Source organism: Calliopsis andreniformis, chromosome 3 (assembly GCF_051401765.1).
Source record: "Calliopsis andreniformis isolate RMS-2024a chromosome 3, iyCalAndr_principal, whole genome shotgun sequence".
Lineage (NCBI taxonomy): Eukaryota > Metazoa > Arthropoda > Insecta > Hymenoptera > Andrenidae > Calliopsis > Calliopsis andreniformis.
Genome location: NC_135064.1, coordinates 28,989,445 through 29,011,528, shown reverse-complemented (window position 1 = coordinate 29,011,528; position 22,084 = coordinate 28,989,445). Strand labels below are relative to the sequence as shown.

General features: G+C 36.4%; 4 protein-coding genes and 2 long non-coding RNA genes across 9 annotated transcripts in view; 4 read left to right on the top strand and 2 right to left on the bottom strand.

The window, feature by feature from the left end:
- Positions 1–10,944, top strand: part of LOC143188877 (A disintegrin and metalloproteinase with thrombospondin motifs 7) — a 51,967-nt gene extending 41,023 nt beyond the window's left edge. Inside the window, exons 5-18 of one of the 2 annotated variants that reach the window (XR_013003582.1) lie at positions 1,687–1,960; positions 4,820–5,139; positions 5,394–5,668; positions 6,261–6,407; positions 6,549–6,699; positions 6,769–6,858; positions 6,931–7,246; positions 7,444–7,571; positions 7,663–7,910; positions 8,011–8,128; positions 8,273–8,535; positions 8,993–9,507; positions 9,601–9,770; positions 9,889–10,024. Coding sequence is in view for 1 of the 2 variants with exons in the window: in XM_076393375.1 (XP_076249490.1) it covers positions 1,687–1,960; positions 4,820–5,139; positions 5,394–5,668; positions 6,261–6,407; positions 6,549–6,699; positions 6,769–6,858; positions 6,931–7,246; positions 7,444–7,571; positions 7,663–7,910; positions 8,011–8,128; positions 8,273–8,535; positions 8,993–9,507; positions 9,597–9,770; positions 9,889–10,040 (3,171 nt within the window). In the remaining variant the exon portion in view is untranslated. Of the gene's footprint in view, positions 1–1,686; positions 1,961–4,819; positions 5,140–5,393; positions 5,669–6,260; positions 6,408–6,548; positions 6,700–6,768; positions 6,859–6,930; positions 7,247–7,443; positions 7,572–7,662; positions 7,911–8,010; positions 8,129–8,272; positions 8,536–8,992; positions 9,508–9,596; positions 9,771–9,888 lie in introns of both variants that reach the window. The other variant, XM_076393375.1, reaches the window with a different exon arrangement.
- Positions 10,945–11,054: 110 nt separating this feature from the next.
- LOC143188880 (uncharacterized) lies at positions 11,055–11,764 on the bottom strand. The gene is made up of 2 exons (XM_076393381.1): positions 11,567–11,764; positions 11,055–11,309 (listed from the first exon to the last, which is right to left on the bottom strand). The coding sequence occupies exons 1-2, from the start codon at positions 11,675–11,677 to the stop codon at positions 11,208–11,210; spliced, it is 213 nt and encodes a 70-aa protein (XP_076249496.1). The 5' UTR covers positions 11,678–11,764; the 3' UTR covers positions 11,055–11,207.
- An 842-nt stretch (positions 11,765–12,606) lies between these two features.
- On the bottom strand, positions 12,607–17,501 carry Bcat (Branched chain amino acid transaminase). 2 transcript variants are annotated; one of them, XM_076393196.1, is made up of 7 exons: positions 17,368–17,501; positions 15,744–15,851; positions 15,452–15,661; positions 15,156–15,386; positions 13,442–13,751; positions 13,209–13,360; positions 12,607–13,132 (listed from the first exon to the last, which is right to left on the bottom strand). In XM_076393196.1, the coding sequence occupies exons 1-7, from the start codon at positions 17,383–17,385 to the stop codon at positions 12,941–12,943; spliced, it is 1,221 nt and encodes a 406-aa protein (XP_076249311.1). In that variant the 5' UTR covers positions 17,386–17,501; the 3' UTR covers positions 12,607–12,940. The 2 variants fall into 2 exon arrangements, with proteins under 2 accessions (XP_076249311.1, XP_076249310.1); XM_076393195.1 differs by having other exon boundaries at positions 12,610–13,132; positions 13,209–13,366.
- LOC143177412 (uncharacterized) lies at positions 16,239–17,532 on the top strand. Of its 2 annotated transcripts, XR_013001560.1 has the most exons (4): positions 16,239–16,302; positions 16,573–16,682; positions 17,090–17,304; positions 17,401–17,532. It is a non-coding gene; the product is annotated as an uncharacterized LOC143177412 (long non-coding RNA). The 2 variants fall into 2 exon arrangements; XR_013001561.1 differs by lacking the exon at positions 16,239–16,302 and having other exon boundaries at positions 16,491–16,682.
- On the top strand, positions 17,505–18,029 carry LOC143177413 (uncharacterized). The gene is made up of 2 exons (XR_013001562.1): positions 17,505–17,646; positions 17,752–18,029. It is a non-coding gene; the product is annotated as an uncharacterized LOC143177413 (long non-coding RNA).
- Positions 18,030–19,714: 1,685 nt separating this feature from the next.
- On the top strand, positions 19,715–21,642 carry Pak3 (p21 (RAC1) activated kinase 3). The gene has a single exon (XM_076374820.1). It carries the CDS (start codon positions 19,872–19,874, stop codon positions 21,384–21,386), a length of 1,515 nt encoding a protein of 504 aa, XP_076230935.1. The 5' UTR covers positions 19,715–19,871; the 3' UTR covers positions 21,387–21,642.
- The last annotated feature ends 442 nt before the right edge of the window (positions 21,643–22,084 follow it).

Here is a 22,084-nt window from a genome sequence, read left to right as displayed (position 1 = left end):
AGCGAGCTCGAAAATATCGAGTTCACAATAAATTCAGCTCTTAATGAACTTCTAAACACGACAACGATTCGTGTACGATGCGCCCGCTGCGCCCGCTGCGCCCGCTGCGCCCGCTGCGCCCGCTGCGCAGTAGACTGTGGATTGTAAAGCTGGACGTTTTGATACACAAAATCGTTACTAAATTGGAAAGGGACAACGTCGTCAACGTTTTTCGAGCCTAGTGTTGGACCTATAGAAATTGTTCACAATCGAAGAGTGCCCTGATCGATAATAGACTCTATTCCATCGGTAATAAAGATCCTTGATCGAAAAAAGAAAAGAAAAATCGTGCGGATCGTTGACCCGAGCCAACGACAATGTCCGCGGCATGGTTGAAGCCACCGTGGCAACAAATCACTCCTTATATAGTCGATCGGGCTTTCTGCGCGCGTAAGATGAAAGGAAAGTATAGAAAAAAAGAAGAGGCGGCCGCGAAACAGGAGAAGAAGATGAAGACGAAAAAGGTAGAGGGGAGGAAGGTGAAGAAGTGGAATGGTGAAGCCGTGAGGCCCCATGCGGCGCTGAATCATGCTCTCGGACCTTTTTCACTTTGAGCTCTTTCGACAGCGGGGCAGGGCGAGGCATGTCCCTCTCCAGGTTCACCTTTTGTGATGCTGGCGCCACGCCATGATTTTTCACGGTCGCCGCGCCGCGCCGCGCCGCGCAGCGCCGCCGAGGAATACCTAGTCGAATCGGCGAACTCCGATTCGCTCTCTGCTTATGTTTCCGAGCCCTTCGTGTTTGCCCGCTAGACTTTTCTCTACAATTCTTGGTATCAAACACACAACAATTTATAATCTTGCTAAAACTAGTATTCTAAAATGGTCTCCAAATAAAAAAACTTCTTCAGTAATATCGAATGTACTTTATTAAATCGATTAATAGTAGTAGACGTACTATTCCGTAGTGAGAACTTATCGAGAGATTACAAACAATGTAATTGTATTTCATCGATCAATCGCTGCTCGACAAGTAGTAGGGAATCGTGTCAATAGTTAGAAATGACTAATAACAGGAAATACATAGGTACATCTAAACGTAGGGTAATAGCATTGGAATCGATTTACAATGTGTCGTTTCTTGTTTCGGAAGTGTGTTATCTGTCAGACCTAACACTATACGTACCTCTTAAAACAGCCGTTGTCTGAACGTTGCAAAACTATGAACGACTGACAATGCGCAGAACTTGACAGATAGAATTTACTTTGACATACGTACACTGAACTCGACTGTTTTCATTCTCCGTATACCTTTGTAATCTTTGAAAATGAAATACCTAACCCATGCTGCTCTAATGATCATGTCGATACGATTAACCGAGTTAATTTCGAAATCAATTTCATGCCTGCACAATAATTGAGCTAATACATATCTGTTACCATCCAGGAAGTGAATTAGTAAATACGTGAATCGTGTATCAGAATCTCTAAATAAAGTAACTGAAGAAAAATGAAGTCTCGCGATCAGTCTCGTTAATTGAGTTGAAATAGGAGGGTCAGCTTGGCTAGTGCAGCCAGATCACGAGGTACATATCGCGCGATCCGCGAAGGCGTCTCGGCACGGATTTCCTTCTACATAGTAGTCATCGAGACGCAGGAGAGAACAAAGAGAGTCCGAGTAACACGATAGCCCTGTCTCGTGTTTCAGACGGGCATGCTGCGCGGCAAGCACGGTCAGTTCTGGTTGGAACCAGTCGCTGTGTCCCCGGAAGAAGAACGAGTCAGGCTGGAGGAAAGACTGCAAGACGCCGGCGCCGAAGGTCCTTCGTCTGCTGGGCTCCACCGGAAATCGCTGGTCGGTAGGCCCCATCTCGTGTTCCGTAGGTCCGCGGATCAGCTGCAGCTCGAAATCAGCGCCGCCGGCCGCACCAAACGTCGACGAAAAAAGAGGAGAAAACTCGAGAGAAACTGTGGCACTCGCGGTGAGAACTTTTTTTTATTTCTGACCCTTTCTTACCTTCTCTTTTTTTCGATTCTTTAAATCGAGCGAAGAGGCGGCTGTTAGCAGTCTCTTTAGCTTTCTTATTCTACTGAAATTGAGACCAAAACGCGCTTGTAAAATTAAAAGCACCAGTTCTGAACCACGAGAGATTGAACGCAAGAAACTGACTCTTTTTATTAATGATCAGTCCATAGCTTGCAATTCTTATTCATTGAGCTCCCTCGTATCTTTCTAACCCGTTCCCTTCGTCCCTTTTTCTCTCCATTTTTCCTGTTACGCAAGTAGATACATTCGTACATCTAAGACCACAGAGTAATTGGATACACGAGAACTGCAAAGCGTGGTCATGTCGACGCAAAACGTTATCTTCTTATCGACAAAATTGCTCGAGGGTACGAGAAATGTTACCATTCAATATTCTTCTCCCTACTAATTACGGAACCATATAATTAAAGGCCGCTTTAATACTCGGTAAAGGTGAATGTGGTAGTTCCTAATTAAACGGTTTCAGTTTTGAGTTCTTTATTCCTACATGCCTGGTTCTTTACTGTCAATTCGATGCAATTACTTGAGTGCACAATCAATTTTCCCTTCTAATTGTACGACACAATAATGTTACCGTAAGATATTTTAATTACAGAGAAGTGTAACATTTCAAGGAGAAACATTTTCATATTTGCTGGTAACCTTGGAACTGGTTCACAACTGGTCCCTATAATTTCAGAAACGTTTTACTAAACACTGATCAATCGAGACAAATTTCCCTTTTCTCCAACTTAGCTGATTTTCAACGCTCAAAAGTTTTTTACTGGCAAAACCAAAATTGTTTGTTTTCCACCTAGCTGCAACGTTAAGTATTTGTACTGCTGTTAGTGTAAGATCTAAATATGGAATACAATTACATATCATATGTGTATATCTTTATAGGTTTCTACCTTTCTGAGGTAGATCGAGATGTTGAAAAATTGGTAATACCGACAAATGAGTCTGGTCTCATTATTTCTCTGGCAAACAGCAACGAGAGGCAAACTGAGTGGTGATCGTAAATCAGTTTTAACAAATACAGCAGCCACGCCTTATTTCCCCTCGTTTACAATCCGCCGAACCGCGTCGTGTCGCATCGCGTCGCATCGCGTCGCATCGCGTCGGCGTTCACGCGCGACACTTCCGTTAATTACACCGACACGGACTTACAATGCACGAAAAATCGACTACGTACGTGTAGCTTCATGGCCAGCGACGAGATCATAATTAATAGCGAGAGAAAGGGAGGAGGAGCGGCACCCACGGCGAGAACGAACCGACACCTTCTTTTTCTTCTCCACCTTCGCGATCCTTCGCGTCCCGCTCCTCCTCCAGCGGCACGTATTACAAGTATTTATGCCGTCTACACATATAATATAATTGGAAGCGATAGGAGACGTGGGCGTTTCAACGACACCTTCTGCTCGTTCTTTTACCGGCTCGAGCATCTTTGACCATACTTGTCTGGTAAAAATGAAAATTCGATATTTATGAGCTTGTCAGAAAACCGCCGCGTCCCCATTTTGCCACTAATTATATCTTGGTATTCGATGAATTAATATAGGGACCCACTGCTAGAACGAGAATACTGATTCATTGGCGATAATCCAATGTTCGTAGTACAATAAGTAAATCCAACAAGTTTTCGTGTACTGCTTCCTATGTACGTAAATGAATCAGCTAGCTGGATGGGGCAGGAAGTGACTTGTAACTCTCCACCCTACATTCGTCGTAAGAATACTTTTTTACACTAATCTCCGTTGAGAACTTAATATGAAATGAAATTTTTGTGGAAAACTTTGCTTCAGAAGGAAAAATACCAATTTCCAATTGTGACATTTAAAAAAGGCCTACTGTACAGTTTGTTCGTTGAAAATTCTATACCGAAGCAAAAGAGAAAATGAAGAATCCAATAGCCGGCAGAAATTCACTTCCTTGGTGTCCAAGCAGGCGCGATTAATTCGAGAAATTTAGTGAGGAATTGTTAGCCGAGTGACGGGGGCGCGTTTCAGCAGATTACATAAACGATTGCGAGAAACTGCGATGTAGAAGTAAGATCGCCTCGATTGATACGTTAACAGCAGACCATCGAACGAACCGTGGCGTGGCTCTTCTTCACCCAACATAGGATAATCCGATTCGCTGGAAACCTGTAATTAGCTACAATGAATATCCATTTCGGGAAGCGGGCCAACCTATTGATAGGAGGTTCACATGAAATCTTAATTGCACGGTTGCGATCAAGCAATTTGCATAAATTAAAAGATCGAGCGAACGCGTCTTACGTGTCTGCCAAGTGTACATCTTTTTCGAGATAGCGCGCGAGCGAATGCGCGTAAGCAACTCCGATTCGCAGATAGCGCGTCAGCAATTTCGAACTCCAAATTACCGGAGAAGATTGATGGGCACCTATGAGAATTGAACAACCGCTTTGTACCTGCTAGATTGCTTTAGTTTCTGAGGCCAGCTGATTTTTCTCAAATCCTTTGGAAATTGAGTCGTACGTTACTCTGAAGATTATCGTTGTCAACGATCATTCACGGGATCTTCTATTTCTTCGATACGATCTATTCAATTTCTCTTTGAATTCTTCTCTTCTTATTACTAGTCATGCCCTGATATAAGTGAGTTAGGCGTTTCTACTTAAAAAGAGATGTAATCGGCAACGAAGATGTTGAAAGTTCTGCAACGCATCGAAACGAATGAGTTTGTTTCGAGACTGAAAGCTTATCGCAAAACATTAGCTCCTCTGTTACGTAGGTTGGAATTCGAAGCGACACCCGATAGGACTAATCGAGCCGATAACGTTGCACAGAGCCGAGGCGATTGACGGAAACGCGGCTCGAGTGGCAGACGCAGCCGGGTCTCGTTCAGGTTCAAGGACGAGGCCGAAGGAAACACCAGCAAACGAAGCGATGGCAGCGTTCCAGGAGATCAATCAGCCGGCCGCGTCACGTCGAGGCTCTCGTTGTCGCTGACACGACGATGATGGCTTTCCATCAGGACGGCGACGTCGAGACGTATCTGCTGACCATCATGAATATGGTGTCGTCGCTCTACTTGGACCCCACGATCGGCAATTTCATCAACGTCGTCGTGGTCAGGATTATCCTCGTTGAAGAGGACGACGCGGAAGTACGTGCGAATTTCAGATCTGTATTATCTTGAACAACCTGTTAAATACACCTGCTGTCGAGATATTTTTCACAGGCGCGATGAAAAATTGCTAGATTTCGTGGAAGCAATTTTTCTTTCAACAGAATAATGAGTTTTATCGAATCGATTTGACACTTGAATTCCTTCAGACTAAGACTGACTGATCGTGTCGACGATACTTCGTAATCGTTTACTTGTGAGCCTCGAAACGATCAAAGTGGCATCTATTTCAGCAAGAATTGGACATAACGGTAAACGCAGACAGGACGCTGTACAATTTCTGCAAATGGCAACAGAAACTAAATCCGGCGGACGACTCGCATCCGAATCATCACGACGTAGCGATTTTGGTGACAAGGGAGGACATTTGCTCGAGAGCGAACACACCGTGCAGCACTCTGGGAGTGGCCCACGTAGCGGGCATGTGCCAACCGGATCGCAGTTGTAGCGTCAACGAGGACAATGGAATCACCCTGGCGCATACGATCACGCATGAACTGGGCCACAAGTGAGCAAAATCATTGTCCCGCTAACGTGACATTAACTTTTGCTCGTCTCTATCGATCTATGGCTAAATGTGCTAATCCTAAAATTATCTTGTGCTTTTTAGTAGATATTTCCATTCCCAGTAAGGTATCCAGAAAAATATTCGAATAAAAGCTAATGCATTTCATTGAAAAAAGATACATCATCATCTTTCCTTTTTTATCAGAAAATATAATGCTTTTATAGTTAAAAAATGAATTGCAAAAGCCAATTGTAAGCTCTTCGATACTTGACAAATTTATACCCCCCCTCCATTCGTGCAAATGTATCGGCGATAAAAATCGTCACGATTAAAACTGAAAACATTCGTTCCATTCTCGCGCTTGTCTAGCGGACCGAGAATTTCACCTCACCAACCCTTTCGTTCAACAATTTGTTTTTATTTACCCGATAATGCGTCCTCGTTAGCGCGTTTCCCGCGTATTTGCCTGCAATCCTATCGTGAACGAGCACGTGCTAACTCGTGCGATTCCGCTGGAATCCCGGGGAATCCTCCATCCCGTTGCGCTCAATGGAACGATTCACAACGCCTATGTGTTCGCTTTAAATTCCAGCTTCGGAATGTATCACGATACGGAAAAAATCGGCTGCAGTAAACGGGACGGTGATACTTTGCACGTGATGACTCCGACTTTCGAAGTAGATACCATTGGTGTAGCTTGGTCGAGGTGCTCCAGGAGAGACATCACAAATTTCTTAGAGTAAGACATTCAAGTATTATAGATAGTTACAGAATTACCGATTTCCTCGAAACAAATTAGACACGTAGGAACTGTATCCAATAGCTGATAGGGTTTTTAAATGGTTTTACAAGTCAGACCATGATGAATTTGTTCTTCTAGTCAAGGAAAGGGTGAATGCTTGGAAGATGAACCGGCAGATAACGATTACGCGTACCCAGACTTACCACCAGGCGCCATGTACAACGCGGAGCATCAGTGCAGGCTACAGTTCGGTGTTAGAGAGGCTTCTGTTTGCTCCCCCTTACAGGAGGTGATCGGCGAAAGAAAATTCTAAACCGATTATGGACCGATGAATGAACCTGGATATTCTTCTTCACAGATATGTTCGAAATTATGGTGCATCGTCGATGGTACCTGCACCACCATGCTCCATCCGGCTGCTCCAGGGACCCATTGCGGCAAACACATGGTAAATCGTTATGTTAGCATTTGTATATCAATGGAAAGCCAAAAGCGATAACTAAGCATAATGATATCGCAGTGGTGTCAAAACCAAGAGTGCGTGCCGATCGTGGACAGGCCACGAGAGATCGACGGTGGATGGGGCGAATGGGGCTCTTGGAGCGAGTGCTCGAGGACTTGCGGCGCAGGTGTCTCGATTGTCGAGCGAAAATGCGACCATCCGGAGCCGGCCCATGGTGGGAAATTCTGCATAGGGGAGAGACGTCGATACAAAATTTGCAATACGCAGCCATGCCCGGAAGGTACGCCTAGTTTCAGGGCGATACAGTGCAGCAACTACGACGGCAAAGAGTACAAGGGAAAGAATTACACTTGGTTACCTTACTTCGATCAAAGTAAGCCATCTTCTTTTCTTTTTTCTTCCTTCCTTTCTTCCTCCTTTCTTCTTTTCTTAATTTCTCGATTATTTTCACGCGTCATTGCTTAATACATACATGTATACCTATGTATACGTATATGTTGAGTCATTGTGAAAAATGCTTCACCACAATTTAATTCCTAGAGTAATAATCGATATCGTCATTAATTGAAGCGGAACCATGCGAGTTATATTGCACCGATACGGAAGAAAGCGTAATCGTTCCATGGGGTGAAGCTGCTCTTGATGGTACACCCTGTAATGTTGGTACAAGAGACATGTGCATTGCTGGGATTTGTCGAGTTAGTTTTTACTCAAACAATTCGAAATTCTACTCCTCGATTTTTCTAGTTTTTAATCAATTTTAGAATCGTGTGAATTTCTGAACCGTAGAAAGTCGGTTGCGATTGGACAGTCGATTCCGACGCCACTGAAGATCGTTGTGGCATTTGTCATGGGGACGGAACGCAATGTGAGACAACTGGAGGTGTTTATGATAAAAACGATGGTCCAGGGTATAAAGAAGTTATCGTCGTACCTTCTGGTTCGCGAAACATTAAGATTGAAGAGATCGGTAACAGCAAGAATTACATCGGAATAGGGGTGCCAAACTCCAACAAGTACTTCCTTAATGGAAAACGGTGGGTAATTAAATATAAAATCGGATGCAGATAATCCGAATCTATTTTGATGAAACAGTATGAAAATCTCCAAAATGTTGTCTCTGTTTGAATTGGACAGACAGATCACGCTAGCAGGGGAATACGAAGTAGCCGGGACGCCAGCTTTGTACGAACGAGATCATGATAAGGAAAAGATTAGAATTCCTGGGCCCATCAAAGAAGACATTGCAGTTTACGTATGTATATGGCAACAGAGTATTTATTTCAATCATTTTGATTCAATACTTTCTGCTCTTTATCTTCTTCGGCTCTCATTTAGACCATCCTAATTCTCTAGCCACTTCCTTCTCATTCTCAATAATATTGTCCCATCACTTCAGTTGATTTCCAGAGGACACTATCGTAACTTCGGACTGCGATACGAATATACGATGCCAAAGAAGGAACCTGACCGAGCGCCGGAATATTCTTGGATATTTTCCGACTGGTCACTCTGCACAGTCACTTGTGGCGGCGGTACTCAAACCTCAAAACCTCTTTGCAACGAGAAGAAGAGTGGTTCTGTAGAGGATCATTTCTGCGAGGATATTGAAAAACCCGAACCGATTTTACGGGAATGCAATTTAAATCCTTGTCCTGCTAGGTAAAACTTGGAAGTAAAAACTTTTCTATTTGTTATAGCTAAAATCGTACAGTATTTCTACATATACATACTGTATTTCACTTGGAACTTCGTTCAAATTCTCACTACTTTTTATCGATTACTAGGGAGTCTCAAACTTGTTTCCATCCAGTTTTCACTCTGTAACGAACAATATTAGCGTGTAAACATCTCTTGCTATTTGTAGGATATTGTGATGTAATTCCTTTACCTCGTCCCTTCCTCCTTTCTTCTAACCCTGTTCTTAAAGAAAATATAACATGTAGAAGAGGGAGAAAGTAGTACTTGTTCCTTTTCCCTAGTACTTAGATCGTGTTAGAAATCTATGAGATGTACTAGAATACATACCATCCTACAAAGTAGGAGAAAATGAAAGGGAAACAAGTTGTGTGATTCCTTTATAAAAGCAAATTATGAAATTATTTTATTGTGAAATTAGATGGTGGATAGGTCCATGGCAAATGTGTCCTGTAACTTGTGGAGAAGGTGCCCTTCGAAAACGATCAGTAATGTGCGTCTCCTCAGGAGTGGGTCCAGATCGCTCGGATTTGGCTTTACCAGATAGAGACTGCAACAGGGACGTGAAACCGGAAGAAGTCAGCCCTTGTCCCAATTTGCCTCCTTGTGGTTCAACCACCGAAGCACCTTTGATTGTCTACGCGGATAATAAAGACACCGCGTTCTACAATATCAGCTCGAATGATCAAGACGGTATTACAATAGTTGACGGTCTAACAACTGAAGAACCAGAAATCCTCGAATTTGACAACGTGGTCGATGAAAATCCGGACAATTCGATGTATAATACTAAGTCAAAATGGATCGTTTCAAAGTGGAGTCACTGCTTAAACGGAAAGAGGAGCAGAAAGGTGATGTGTTCGCTACAGGGAGACTGCAATTTCGAGAGCAAACCGAACACTGTTGAGCTGTGCCAGGGCAGCAGGTGGATCACGGGTAAGTTACTTATTCTAAGCGCAGTATGTAAGTCTTTATGCGCAAATCGTAAATTGAATGTGTCGATCTTTACGTGGGCATGGTTGCAGGAAGATGGGGACCTTGTAACGCGACTTGTCTCGCGAGGAACGGTATTAAACGCAGAGACGTCGAGTGCCGTGACCGTATAACAGATTTATCATCCAACGACTGTAACCCTGCAAGAAGGCCAATCGATGTAAGGCACTGTTATCATAGGCGGCAGTGCGCAAATGACAAAGCCGGTAATTCCACATAAACATTAGAGAACATTCCTTTTCTTTTACTCCATTAATTATACATGTATGTGTTTTCCGAATTTCCATTTTCTACAAAGAATGACAAAAACGTCTGTTCATTTAGAGTGCAAGGACATTATCGTGCCAGCCTCGATGTGCTCAACGTACAGACGTATGTGCGACATATCATCGATCGTGCAGGTGAAATGTTGCGCTACCTGTTTCAAAAAACGCAGACACAATCGCCACAACAAGCGACATGCTTTTGATGATTGACGCATCTGGGAGAACGATATCTGCTCCACTAAATTTCGACTGAGGGGTCTGTCGCAATAAGAATGCTCGTTTCATTATAAAACACCATCCGTCCTACTATTTACTTATTTTATTACGATTGATAAGTGTAATTTCACAAAAATACCCCTGATATACTGTGATGATTAAGAGAAAATTTAAAACGTGAACGATGATAAAAATGATTACAATTAGACGAAGGCACGGTATGCTATGTAGCGAAGAGATTTCCTAGAAACAATTAATTATATGGATACTGTATGTAAGTTAAATATTCTTTTTTACCAAACATTACAAGTTAAAACATTTGGACTCTTTCTTACTTTCTTAAATTAAAAATATATATTTAAACATTCCAATATAAATAATATTATAAAATTATATGTATGATATTAAATAATATAAAATAGATTTGAATTCTTGATTACTGTAGTAAACAATTTTTAAATATAGACGTTAACATATACATAAATTACTTGTAGATAATGGTTTAACATTGTAGATAAAGATCAAGCGCTTGTAATTTCTAGGGCTCTAGCAATATAATGGTGCAAATACTGAAATTAAAATTAACTCAATATGCAAATATTTGTGTACAGAAGGTGCATACAAGTGAACTTTCTTACGTGATATCATAGAACTATTACATATTCTGTTATCAATGCAACAGAAAAATATCTCTGTATTACTAGATACACAACTAAATTGTTTTTCATAGTAAGAACAAAATAAAATAACGAAGCTTTATTTCATTAAAATGTATATTTCCATGTTATTTTATTGCTAATTTATATGTATCTATTTTTATAATATCTGTATTTGTGGTACTAATTTTTTGTACAATCGTAAATGTAAGACTGCAATCATTTGTGAAATAAATCTACATAAAATACATACAATATAGAAATAATGAATAATCCTTAGAATATTGTTCATTCATAAACGTTCAGTTCTTTAAAAGATTCTTAACTCGTACAGCTAGAATATGGGTATAAAGAAAATTTAAAAGTTTTTATAAAACAGAATTTTTATTATTAATTTCACTTAATTTGATATACTCCAAATATTGCATTTATTATACTATGCATCGTTTTTTTACTCTTATAAATCTAAATACATAACTAAACATTTAAATTCCATTCCATGGTCTCAAGTCCGTGGTTGTGCATTGTAGTCGTTTACGTGATACGAAATCCACAATGGTACGATCATTACTCCTACATACAAAACTGTTCCATGCAGCATCAGTTCCTACATTAAAAATGTTATTGTTATTAGTTACCAATTTAAAAAGTGTTAATAACCTTTACAGATAATACTGATCTTGTGAAGAATATTAGGATTTACTATTGAAGTATAATAAGCATATTGTTAGAGAAAAGAAAAATCTACAGTGCAAACATATTGTATGTTGTAACAACACATTTTTAGTCACTGCATTATCGCATATATTTTATGTTCAATCGTCTCCCTATTACATAATTATATTTAAGTAAACCAATACTTACAGCAAACGAGGTTTTACATCTGGGTGGTGTAGAAACAATTGACCTAGATTGATTTCCCGCTAACTTCACTAATTGCGGAGTGTGTCTAGCTATTTTCTGAATAGCAAACATGTTTTCTTAGTTCTTAGAATGTCAACCCTTCAAATTTCGGCCTTGCTAACGATCACTAACGATCCACTTCGCATAAATACAATCGTTGAATTTATAGTGCGAACGTAGAAGGGAACACGGAGGAACTATTAAGATTAACTATCATTCTTCGACTAAAGGCTGATTCACAATGAAGGACAATTTTTGATCGTACAATTTATACATTTAACAAGTAACATCTATTTTACAATTTTAATATTTTTCATAGATGTACATATATACGTACAGGTTCATACTTTCATGTTTCCATACATGTTATTGTATTTTTTAATTGCGATATTATAGTGACCTCTATGCATATTGGAAACTTTATAAAATGGATCCATTATAAGTCATAAATACGAAAATCTAGATAAACAATATGTTATTATTGATCAAAATCTCTAAACATCTCCTATCGCTTTATAATTTATTAAATTATAACTTAAGATTATGTAATAATTTTTTTACAAATTTGCTATCATGTCATTTATTTTGTCAATATTTTTTATTACAAGACACGATTCAGCGAGTTATCGAGATTCTCGATCAAATGTAATACTGTAGAGTGTAGAGGAATCGTGAACTGTATATAATTACTGAAATTTATTCTAAATTTTCTATTTGTTTTTCCAAAAGAAATTGGATCTCATCAAGTTGTACTATTTATTTTTATAATATCATGTAGAAGTTATTATATAGAATAACTGTACAGTAGTTACAAATGTTACATATTCTTTAATTTTATCATTTTTTGTAAGACCATTGTTTTGCATAATTTAATTTGTACAATTAATCGTAACAGTACAACATAACATAATTGTTAATTCACATTTTACATCAACAAATAATACCTATCTATATTTACATACAAACACACACGTATGCATGCATATATTTACATGTACATATTGTTACATATTAGTTTTAGAAAATTCAATCTTTAGCAATTATTTTGCTAAAATTTATAAACCGTTAATCCCTGAGTTCTATCTCAGATCTACTTTTGCATTAAATATTTCTACAAAAATGTCTGATACAATGAATACTTGAAATTATAAATAAATAATTATTTAATGTTCTTTGTATAAAAATAGCGATGTAGAAATTGCAATGCATTCATTACAGTGAAATCAATGTTTATAAATTATTCAGAGTCAAATATAACGAATGCCAACATTTGCATACATGGGTCTTCTCATAATAACAAGTATGTAATAAATAAACAGTTAAATTATTCTATTTTCATTCGATAGGTATCACCCATGGGTGATCAGGTATAACTCCATATTGTATATCTGTTAAATATTTCAGGAATTTTTTATAAATAGGTTCTGAATGTTTCATTGTTGGTAGATGTAATGGCTGGCCAATGAATTCGATGTACGATATAGGACTAACTATACAAGCTGTTCCCGCTCCAAAAAATTCCAACAGCTATAATAAAATTGCAGTTTTAGTAAAATTTAGAGCAATATTTGAAAACCATATGAACAAGAAAAAATGATCTTACTCTATTCTCAGAAATTAACTGACAAACTTCGTCCATACAGAACTTCCTTTCACTGACTTTAAATTGATTCCACTCTCTGGCGAGACTCAAAATAGAGTTCCTTGTAATTCCAGGAAGAATCAAACCGTTTGTCAAAGGTGGTGTAACTAATTCTTTTTCTAGAAATTGTAAAGCAATTGCTCATAAAAGCTAAGATCATTATTACTGTTACTTAAATATAAAGACTCGTTTACCTCCATCATCATTTATACAAAACATAAAGATGTTCATAGTGCCAACTTCAGTTACTTCATTGTTTTCTCCATAAAGCCATAGCACTTGCTGTAAACCCCTTTCTATAGCTTCTCTTTGGACATAAATAGTAGGTCCATAATTGCTCCCTACTTTGTAGTTACCGCAACCACCTGGCCATGCACGCGTGTATCGAGGATCTGCTAGTAAAGATATACCAACGTCTTCACCTGTTTTTTTAAAGTAGGAACCCACTGGTGATAAAATAACATACAGTAAAGCAGAGTCTGATGATGCCACTCCAAGTGTAGGCTACATAACAATAAAAAAATGAAAATTATACACTACATTTCTTCATGTTTTAATATAGATTTAGATGTTCTTTTTTTTGTATTTATACATATTTTTGAAATTTTTAATTTATATAAGGCAAATTTATCAATTACTGTGCCTATTAAAAGTAACTGTTCCAGTTTTAGTTAAATTAAATGGTATTACTTCATTTTTTCGTACTCTCAACATATTTAAATCTTAACTGTATCAAAAATTTCAAATATTGTTTTCAGTATTTTAGAAGTGTAAAAATATGTTATGTTTCCAATTTGAATACGTAACTTTTTACAGATCAAGTTTGTGAAAAAAATTAATATTTTCAGTTTAACACTAAACTGCTAGACCAACCAAATGACTGCTACAATTACTCCTTTTGAACATTTTATTCCCTAAACACAATTTTTTTTTCTAGATTTATTTTGTATTTTTTTTTATTCTATTATATAAAATTTTAAAAGGAAAAGTGTTTTTGTAGAAGATAAATGGTGTTCTGCTTTGATATTAAAAGTAATAGAATCATCATAATACGTTTAAAATACGTTTAAACTAAAGTAAAAGAAAGGCTTTTTTCTAATAATCAATCTATATTATTAAAATTAATGATATTTACTAAGAAGGTAGCTGACTCAATAATCTATCAGTATTTAGTAATCAATCATTTCAGTAAGTAATCATTTTAAAGTACTTATTTATTTATTTTATTATTATTTATTATTTACTATCTTATTATTTGTAGAAGCGATCAATTACTAGATACTGATCAGTACCTAGTCAACTACCTTACATGTTTGCTTAGAATGTTGCATTATTCATAATTAATATATCAGCAAATTTTTACAGAACAGTATAGTAAAGAGGATATGATATCAATATGAATATTATGATATCCCTGTATTTATTTCATAACTGTGAAAATACTAAAAGGATGAAAAAATTAACACAAAATAATAAAAAGCATAAGAAAATGCATAGAATTGTACTAGTATGATGTTAAGTATTTAGAATCTCATACCCTGATTTAATTATTCTCTAGTTTTTATCATTGGGTCTTTGTTTGCTGCCTTACATGGTACAATACACGTATCAATCATAATATAGCTCTTTAATCTAGCTGTATCTTACGGCCCTGCCCCAACAAAAGAGCATCATGCTGCTGTTTATCATGCATTATCATTAGGTATTGAGAAATACATTGCTTACTTTCATATATATCTGTTTTAATGACGTCTGTGACATAAGTGACATGATTACTCTTCCTATCATACGATTGATTATAATTTACAGAGTAATTATCTACACAATATTACTGTATGTGACATCTATTTACTTTAATATTTATTAGTATTTAAGCAGTCTATGGTTTAATAGAAAATATATACTCACATCTATACCTATAAGAGTTGGGCGTACATATAGACTAGAAGCAGTAGAATGAGGTACCCATTCTTGATCTATACTAATTAATCTACAGCAACATTTAATTAATTCATCACCGCTAAAAGTAGGTAAGCCAGTTCTTATTGCTGAATGATTCATTCGTTCCATGTTTAACTCTGGCCTAAACAGTCTTATTTTCCCATCTACACCCCTGTAAGCTTTTAAACCTTCGAACAGCTGAAACAAAATGTATCTTTACTATTGTTTATTGCTTTCTTCTCCTGAACTTAAATTATGCATACCTCTACAGCATAATGAAGTACTTTTGAAGCTGGATGCAGGACTAGATTTTCAAAAGGTGTAATTTCTGGCATTTGCCATCCTCCTAGTGCCTCATGATAAAATACTTTAAGCATATGATCTGTAAAATATTTACCAAATGATAGGGCACTGACATTAGGCTTGACCTGTAATTGTTCTGGTCCAGCAAGGCGGACTGATAAATCTGCATACTAGAAATACAATATTTATCAGCTTTATTTACAATAACGTTTCAAAGACAAACTTAAGTTTTACCATAAACGAACATTGTACCTTGAAAGAACGTTCAGGCTGTATTACTTTCTTGTCTCTGATTTGCAAAGATGAACTCCATCTGACACTGGATTGGAATTGATTCAATAAGCTCCCATAGGGTAATAGCTATGTCAAAAACTCTTATTGAAATTCAGTTATTTCATGATAATTATAGACTTATTATTAATAAAACATTCATATATTATACTATGATATTAGTTGTCTGTATTTACATTCTTTCATAATTTCTAAATGGGAACATATATTAGGAATATGTGTCAGAACGAATTTTGTTGGTTCTAAACTTGTACAATAATTAAAATGTAGTAACTGATTAAATGTGAAGGTACTATTACTTTGAAAACGTCGATAAATGAAATGCTGCTGAAACTCTAACACAAATTATAAACATTTTCTTAACAAATACGCGATTAGGTAATTATATAGATTAAGGGAGCCACCTCCAATTTCAATGACCTTGGAGTATGTTGTCAAGGTCATCATTCTGAATAACTTTTCTATGTAATTACCTACGATTACACTCAGCAACTGTATTATGGAAAAATAAGGAAAGTTGGTATGTATACATAATGAATGTGTGAGAATCATGAATTAATCCATTTCTAACGTCACAATAAACTTGCTTAAGTTTTATCATAAATTACTGATCGCGATAAAATGCTTGCGGAAGCGATCATAGTGTTAGGTCAATGAAAATACAAGCATGGTTCGCTGAATTTGATATTAATCATCAGAAATCACCGAACCATACATAACAGTCCAATTTTATCAAATTAAACGTTACTCAATATTACAACTCAGTTTAACTTTGACTTTTCCCAATTAGAGAGGTATCAATTACGCGAAAATACTATGTATCGGCTGAGCACGTGGTTTGCGCGCGCCTATATATCAAATCGTACCATTGTATTTCCAAGATGACACGTGACATACTACGTATGTATATACTAGAACATTTTTTTACAGAAATATCCTATCGTATTATCTGTTTGGTAGTAGAGGTAAGCAAGTATTGCAAATTTTTCAGAATATAAAGTACATTCTTTAAAATTAAGCGAAAACAATTTTTCGAAAACATTTGTTTATACGTTACATACCACCATTTTTTAAAAATCTTTTATCTGTATTTTAATTCATACACACATATATTTATCATATAATATAAATACATTATCGATAGAAATAATAGAGTGTAATTCATACGTATGTAAGTAAAAGTTAAAGCGAAGCAAGAAACTATTTGACTATAATTACATGAATTTCCGTAGCCGGATAAAGATAAGCGAAAATGTTTTTTAAAGTTCGAAGAACTACTCACATTGATTAATGTTGCATCATTACAGAGACGAGTAAATGTTTCCATAATGAAAAATCATTAGCAAATGAGAATCTGAATTTAAAAAAAAAAAGGGAAAAAAAAGGAAAAATCAAAAGTGAGGGTTCATTAATTGAGTTTTGCATTGAAAAAAGATGTTATTCAACGAACTATAGTTATAGTTATTTAAAATATTACGTTTTTCAAATATTTATTGCATCAAATTTCAGGAACGACGATAAAGTATGTACTTCTTTAGATTTTCAAAACTTGAACGTTTTATTTAATAGTATAAAAACAACTTACCTGACGCAACTGAACCATGGTAATTAATTACAGATGCAAAATCAGCAAACGTTTTGTTTTAAGAGTAACTCTTTGTCAACGCACTAGATGCATTATACAAGATTGTTGGCGCGCAAGTTTGCACTTGAAATAAACTTTGAAACTCTTTCACAATATCTCGTTTTTAATGCTGAGGGAAGATGAACAATATTGTAAAGTTATTGAGAAAAACAAAAGAAAGAAGAATGAAAGTGACAAGATCGATAGCCAGGGGGTACCATAGGGCATTCACTGTCAAAGGTAAGATGTTAACCGCGATTATTCAGGTAAAACACGTATCCGTTTCCTCGCGCGTTCGCGAATAGTGTCCGCGCACTTATCATTGGTTAATATTTTATTGATTAGCTGGCAAGGGGCCTGAGAGAGCAGGAAAGGGGGCAAAGAATTCCCTCTCCATGTTCAACAATAACAGAGTGGGAGGATTCGTTGATTTAATATATGTATTGTAATGTACACTGTGTTCATGAAAATTCTATTTTAATTTTATTTTATTAATTGACCATTTTCATTGAAATTATCTTCTTTCTGTCTTAGGAATGCACACAGCCAAAATTTGAATTTAATAATATAGCAAAATATATTCAATACTGTTTTGATGATATTGTTTTAATTTTCAAGATAAAGGTTCCCCACTAATTAGTAAATCTAGAAAAAGAGCAGAAGAAGTAAAAGAATAAAAGAAATTCTTGAATGTAGATAATGCACGGGTGTCTGTTATTAAATGAAATATTGTTCGTAATGGTAAAATTGCTGGGACAGATTTTAAAGACGCCATGTATGTAAAAAAAAGAAACTTGCGAATACTCCACCGATCGGGCAAGGGGAAGAAAAATTCTAGTGGGATACAATAAGTGGGGACGAGGAGTTAAAAACATGTTGATAGTATGGTTTCTTCGGGTGATAAGAAAGGGCAGCACGCGTGCGTTGTTGTTAAGAATGTTGAACGTTTCTCGATTCGCGAACACAGTGACATATCATAAATATTTATTGAGTGTGCCAAACGAAGATCTAGCCTGTTGGTTAGGTTTTCGAAGTATCCGCGTCCTTGTGGTTGCAAAATGTATTTTCTTATCTTCACAACCCTTTTTACGTGGCATTAGTAAATGGAGAACACCATTTGTTTTCACTTTGTTTTCCAAGAAATCTTTGTCCTTTCACGTTGAAAAATATATGTGAAAACAATCAATGAAATTATTTTTGCAACGCAGTATTTAGTCAAGCAAAATTAGACAAATATCTTTATAGGAATGTTGACGTTATAACGTATCACATCATACATACAACACTGCGGTACAACCTGTAAACAATTTCCGTAATCAAGAAAAAATACATACTCATGCGTAAGTGATATAAACCGTGTCTGAATACGATCTTAATACGATTTTGTCGAAGTAGCGTCAAATCAGTCTTTTTTCAATAATATAATTTAGAAGTACTCAAGTGGGTACAAATTAGTTTCGTTATTATTGCGTCTCTCGAAAGACGATAAAATTAGTGACTTTTACCGTTTCAAAACCATATGCTACTTTTCGAGCTTTCATTCGAAATCATATAACAAAGAATACGACAGGATCAGAGAGATTGCGGTTGCCCCGATTGCCGATACATCTTCTAGAATCGACTACATATGAATAATAAATGTAGATCCGCGTCATAGCAATATGACGTTTTCGTTCTAGTAAGCTCTTTTTCTTTTGCTTTCTGGAATCGATGTTCCCCACATTAGTTCACGATCGTAAAAGAAATATGAAATACATGAATGTCCAGAAGCATATTTTCGAATTACTCTATCTCAACATGGACTACATAGAATATAGTTCCAAATATCATACATATATTATACTAGTAAGGAAGATAACAGAGATGAAATTTGTGTTTCCTTATGGTAACGATAACGCATATACAAATGTTTCAAACAAACGTTTTACAAGATTTCATAAGATAATTAGTTACACAATTGCATGTTAATTAGAAGCATGCATAACGTAAGAGGAAGAGCTGATAAGCTACAAGTGAAAAGAATTTTAGCGATTTATGATACAATTCAATATGTATGAGTAAACCCTCTTAATTGATAAATAATTTGAAATAGCTTTTCTAAATTATTCTTCTATTTCTAGAGGCGTGTTAGACAATACTGTTTCAAAAGCTTTCTTTTTCGCGCAGAAGAGTTGATCCGAATTTATTGAAACTATTTGAATATGCACGGTTACTCTAAACTTTTTTTAAATTCACCGCCATTTGTTAAATCCCGTGGCCCATGACGCAGTGACTTAACACGCCTTCATTCGCATTCAACGTCCTGCCGCGACAGAGATAGAGACAGGCGAGTCATGTTATAATGAGAATCGAAGTTTGAAAAGTGACAGTGTTTCTGTTATTTCACTTTTACCTCTTCGGCGAAAAAAAATACCACGATATATCGTAAACGGGGACGCAGTAAAGGCGCGAAATTGCGCGCTAAGATGAGTTTAAGTATAACGAAGCTGTTTTCGAGAAAAAAAACCGGTCCAATCGACACAGTGGCCGCTGAGATCGGTTTTCCTACTAACGTTTCTCATCAATTTCACGTGAGCAAAAATGCTGAGACAGGACAGTTGGAAGGCCTCCCCGAATCATGGATTCGTCTGCTGAATACGCAAATATCGAAGTCGGAGCAAGATGAACATCCCGCAGCTGCGTTGCAGGCCATTAAATTTTATAATTATTCGATTAAACGGAAACCGGAGGAGAAGGTATTTAAACCGTTCGTCACGCAAGATTTAATCGAAGAAGAGTCACAGGAAATCGATAAAATCCTATCGAAGAAGTATCGGTCTAGAGATTCGGACGGTTCAGCTTCTGCAGGCTCTACAGACAGTCAAGTGCAGACATTACCAGAACTTCCACCTAAGATAAACAAAACTCCAAAACCCACTCCACGAATATGCCCCGATAGGGTGGAAAAGACTTTTACCGAAATTCTTGAAGATCTAAACGTATATCGCATCGAAGATGATCAATTGCCAGAAGATGAAAGTATCCCAAATAAAATTGAGGAAAGTCCTGTGTTGCGGAGGAAGACAGAATACACAGGAGTGAAACTTAACGATGAAGAGGTTTTTGAAGAGCTTAGAGCAATTTGTCATGACGGAGACCCTAATTTACGCTTCGAAAGGACTAAAGAAGTTGGGGCTGGTGCTTCGGGTACTGTATTTATAGCTAATGATTTACATACTAATCAGAGAGTTGCTATAAAAGACATAGATTTATCAAAACAACCAAAGAAAGAACTTATATTAAATGAAATTAAAATTTTAAAAGAATTTCAACATCCAAATTTGGTTAATTTTTTGGATGCTTACCTTATAAACGAACATCTTTGGGTAATTATGGAATTGTTGGAAGGTGGACCCCTTACAGATGTTGTTACAGAAACAGTAATGAAGGAAGCACAAATTGCTGCAGTTTGTAGGGAGGTTCTGAAAGCCATTAGTTTTCTACATACTAGAGGAATTATTCATAGAGATATCAAATCTGATAATGTACTTCTCGGTATGAATGGTGCTGTGAAAGTTACAGATTTCGGTTTTTGCGCTAATATCGATGGTGATGAGAAACGACAAACTATGATTGGTACTCCTTATTGGATGGCACCAGAAGTGGTAACAAGAAAACAATATGGTAAAAAAGTGGACATTTGGTCTCTAGGCATTATGGCTATTGAAATGATAGAAGGTGAACCACCTTATATGAAAGAAACACCTTTGAGGGCCTTATATTTAATTGCTGCTATTGGTAAACCATCTATCCCTAGATGGGATACATTAAGTTCCACATTTCAGAACTTTTTAGAAAGATGTTTGGCAGTTGAGGTTGACGAAAGAGCAACAGCAGATGAATTACTTTCACATCCGTTCCTAGAAAACTGTGCAGAATTAACAACTTTGACCCCACTAATTCGTGCAGCACAAAAAATTCTTCATAAAGCTTTTTATTGAGTAATTTTCTATATTAGAAGCAAATATTTGATTCTATTGTATTAAGCATTTGATATGTCAAGTACATGAAAAACTTATATTGACACATATAATACAATAATTTTACATATGTTATGATATGCAATCCAGTAGATTTATCACTTTATTACCAAATTCACAGTAAAATTAGTATAACATGAAATAACAAATAAATTACTAAAAAATACTTTTTAATATTCATTTTAATCATTTATTTATCAAACTTAATGATTCTAGTGAGCACATTAGATTAATTTCTTAATTTCTCAGTCATCGAAAAAGTGGTTATTAATGTAAGTTATTAATCATTTTACGTGCAATATCTATTGCATATGCTGATGCTTTTCTTCAGATATGCATTTTTTTTATTTAAAATAGAATAGTATGTCAAATTGTTCTATTATGTTTAGAACAAAATGTAAGTGTAAAAATAATGTGAGTCATAATCATTGTGCTAAATAGATACATTTGGTGTTAAAAATTATTTTATGAATTGTATTTTGCATTTACTATATAACTTGATGCAATTCGTATAATTCTTTTTTATATGTATATTGTACTTAGGCGATGCAAGAACTGAAGGTATAAAGTATGTGCACATGGCATCTATTAGGGATCAACTATAATTTATTTTATATGTATTGACAGTCATCAAAAAATGAAAGAACAATAATTCCAAT

Bases quoted from the DNA above. Each gene is read 5' to 3' on its own strand.
- Pak3 (XM_076374820.1), top strand. From the start codon at position 19,872: ATGAGTTTAAGTATAACGAAGCTGTTTTCGAGAAAAAAAACCGGTCCA.
- Bcat (XM_076393195.1), bottom strand. The intron at 15,387-15,451 runs GTATGCATAATT...ATTTTGTTTCAG, and splicing joins TACTTCATTATGCTGTAGAG to CTGTTCGAAGGTTTAAAAGC. The intron at 13,367-13,441 runs GTAAACGAGTCT...TACAATTTCTAG, and splicing joins TTGTATAAATGATGATGGAG to AAAAAGAATTAGTTACACCA.
- LOC143188880 (XM_076393381.1), bottom strand. From the start codon at position 11,677: ATGTTTGCTATTCAGAAAATAGCTAGACACACTCCGCAATTAGTGAAG. The intron at 11,310-11,566 runs GTAAGTATTGGT...TTTTTAATGTAG, and splicing joins GATGTAAAACCTCGTTTGCT to GAACTGATGCTGCATGGAAC.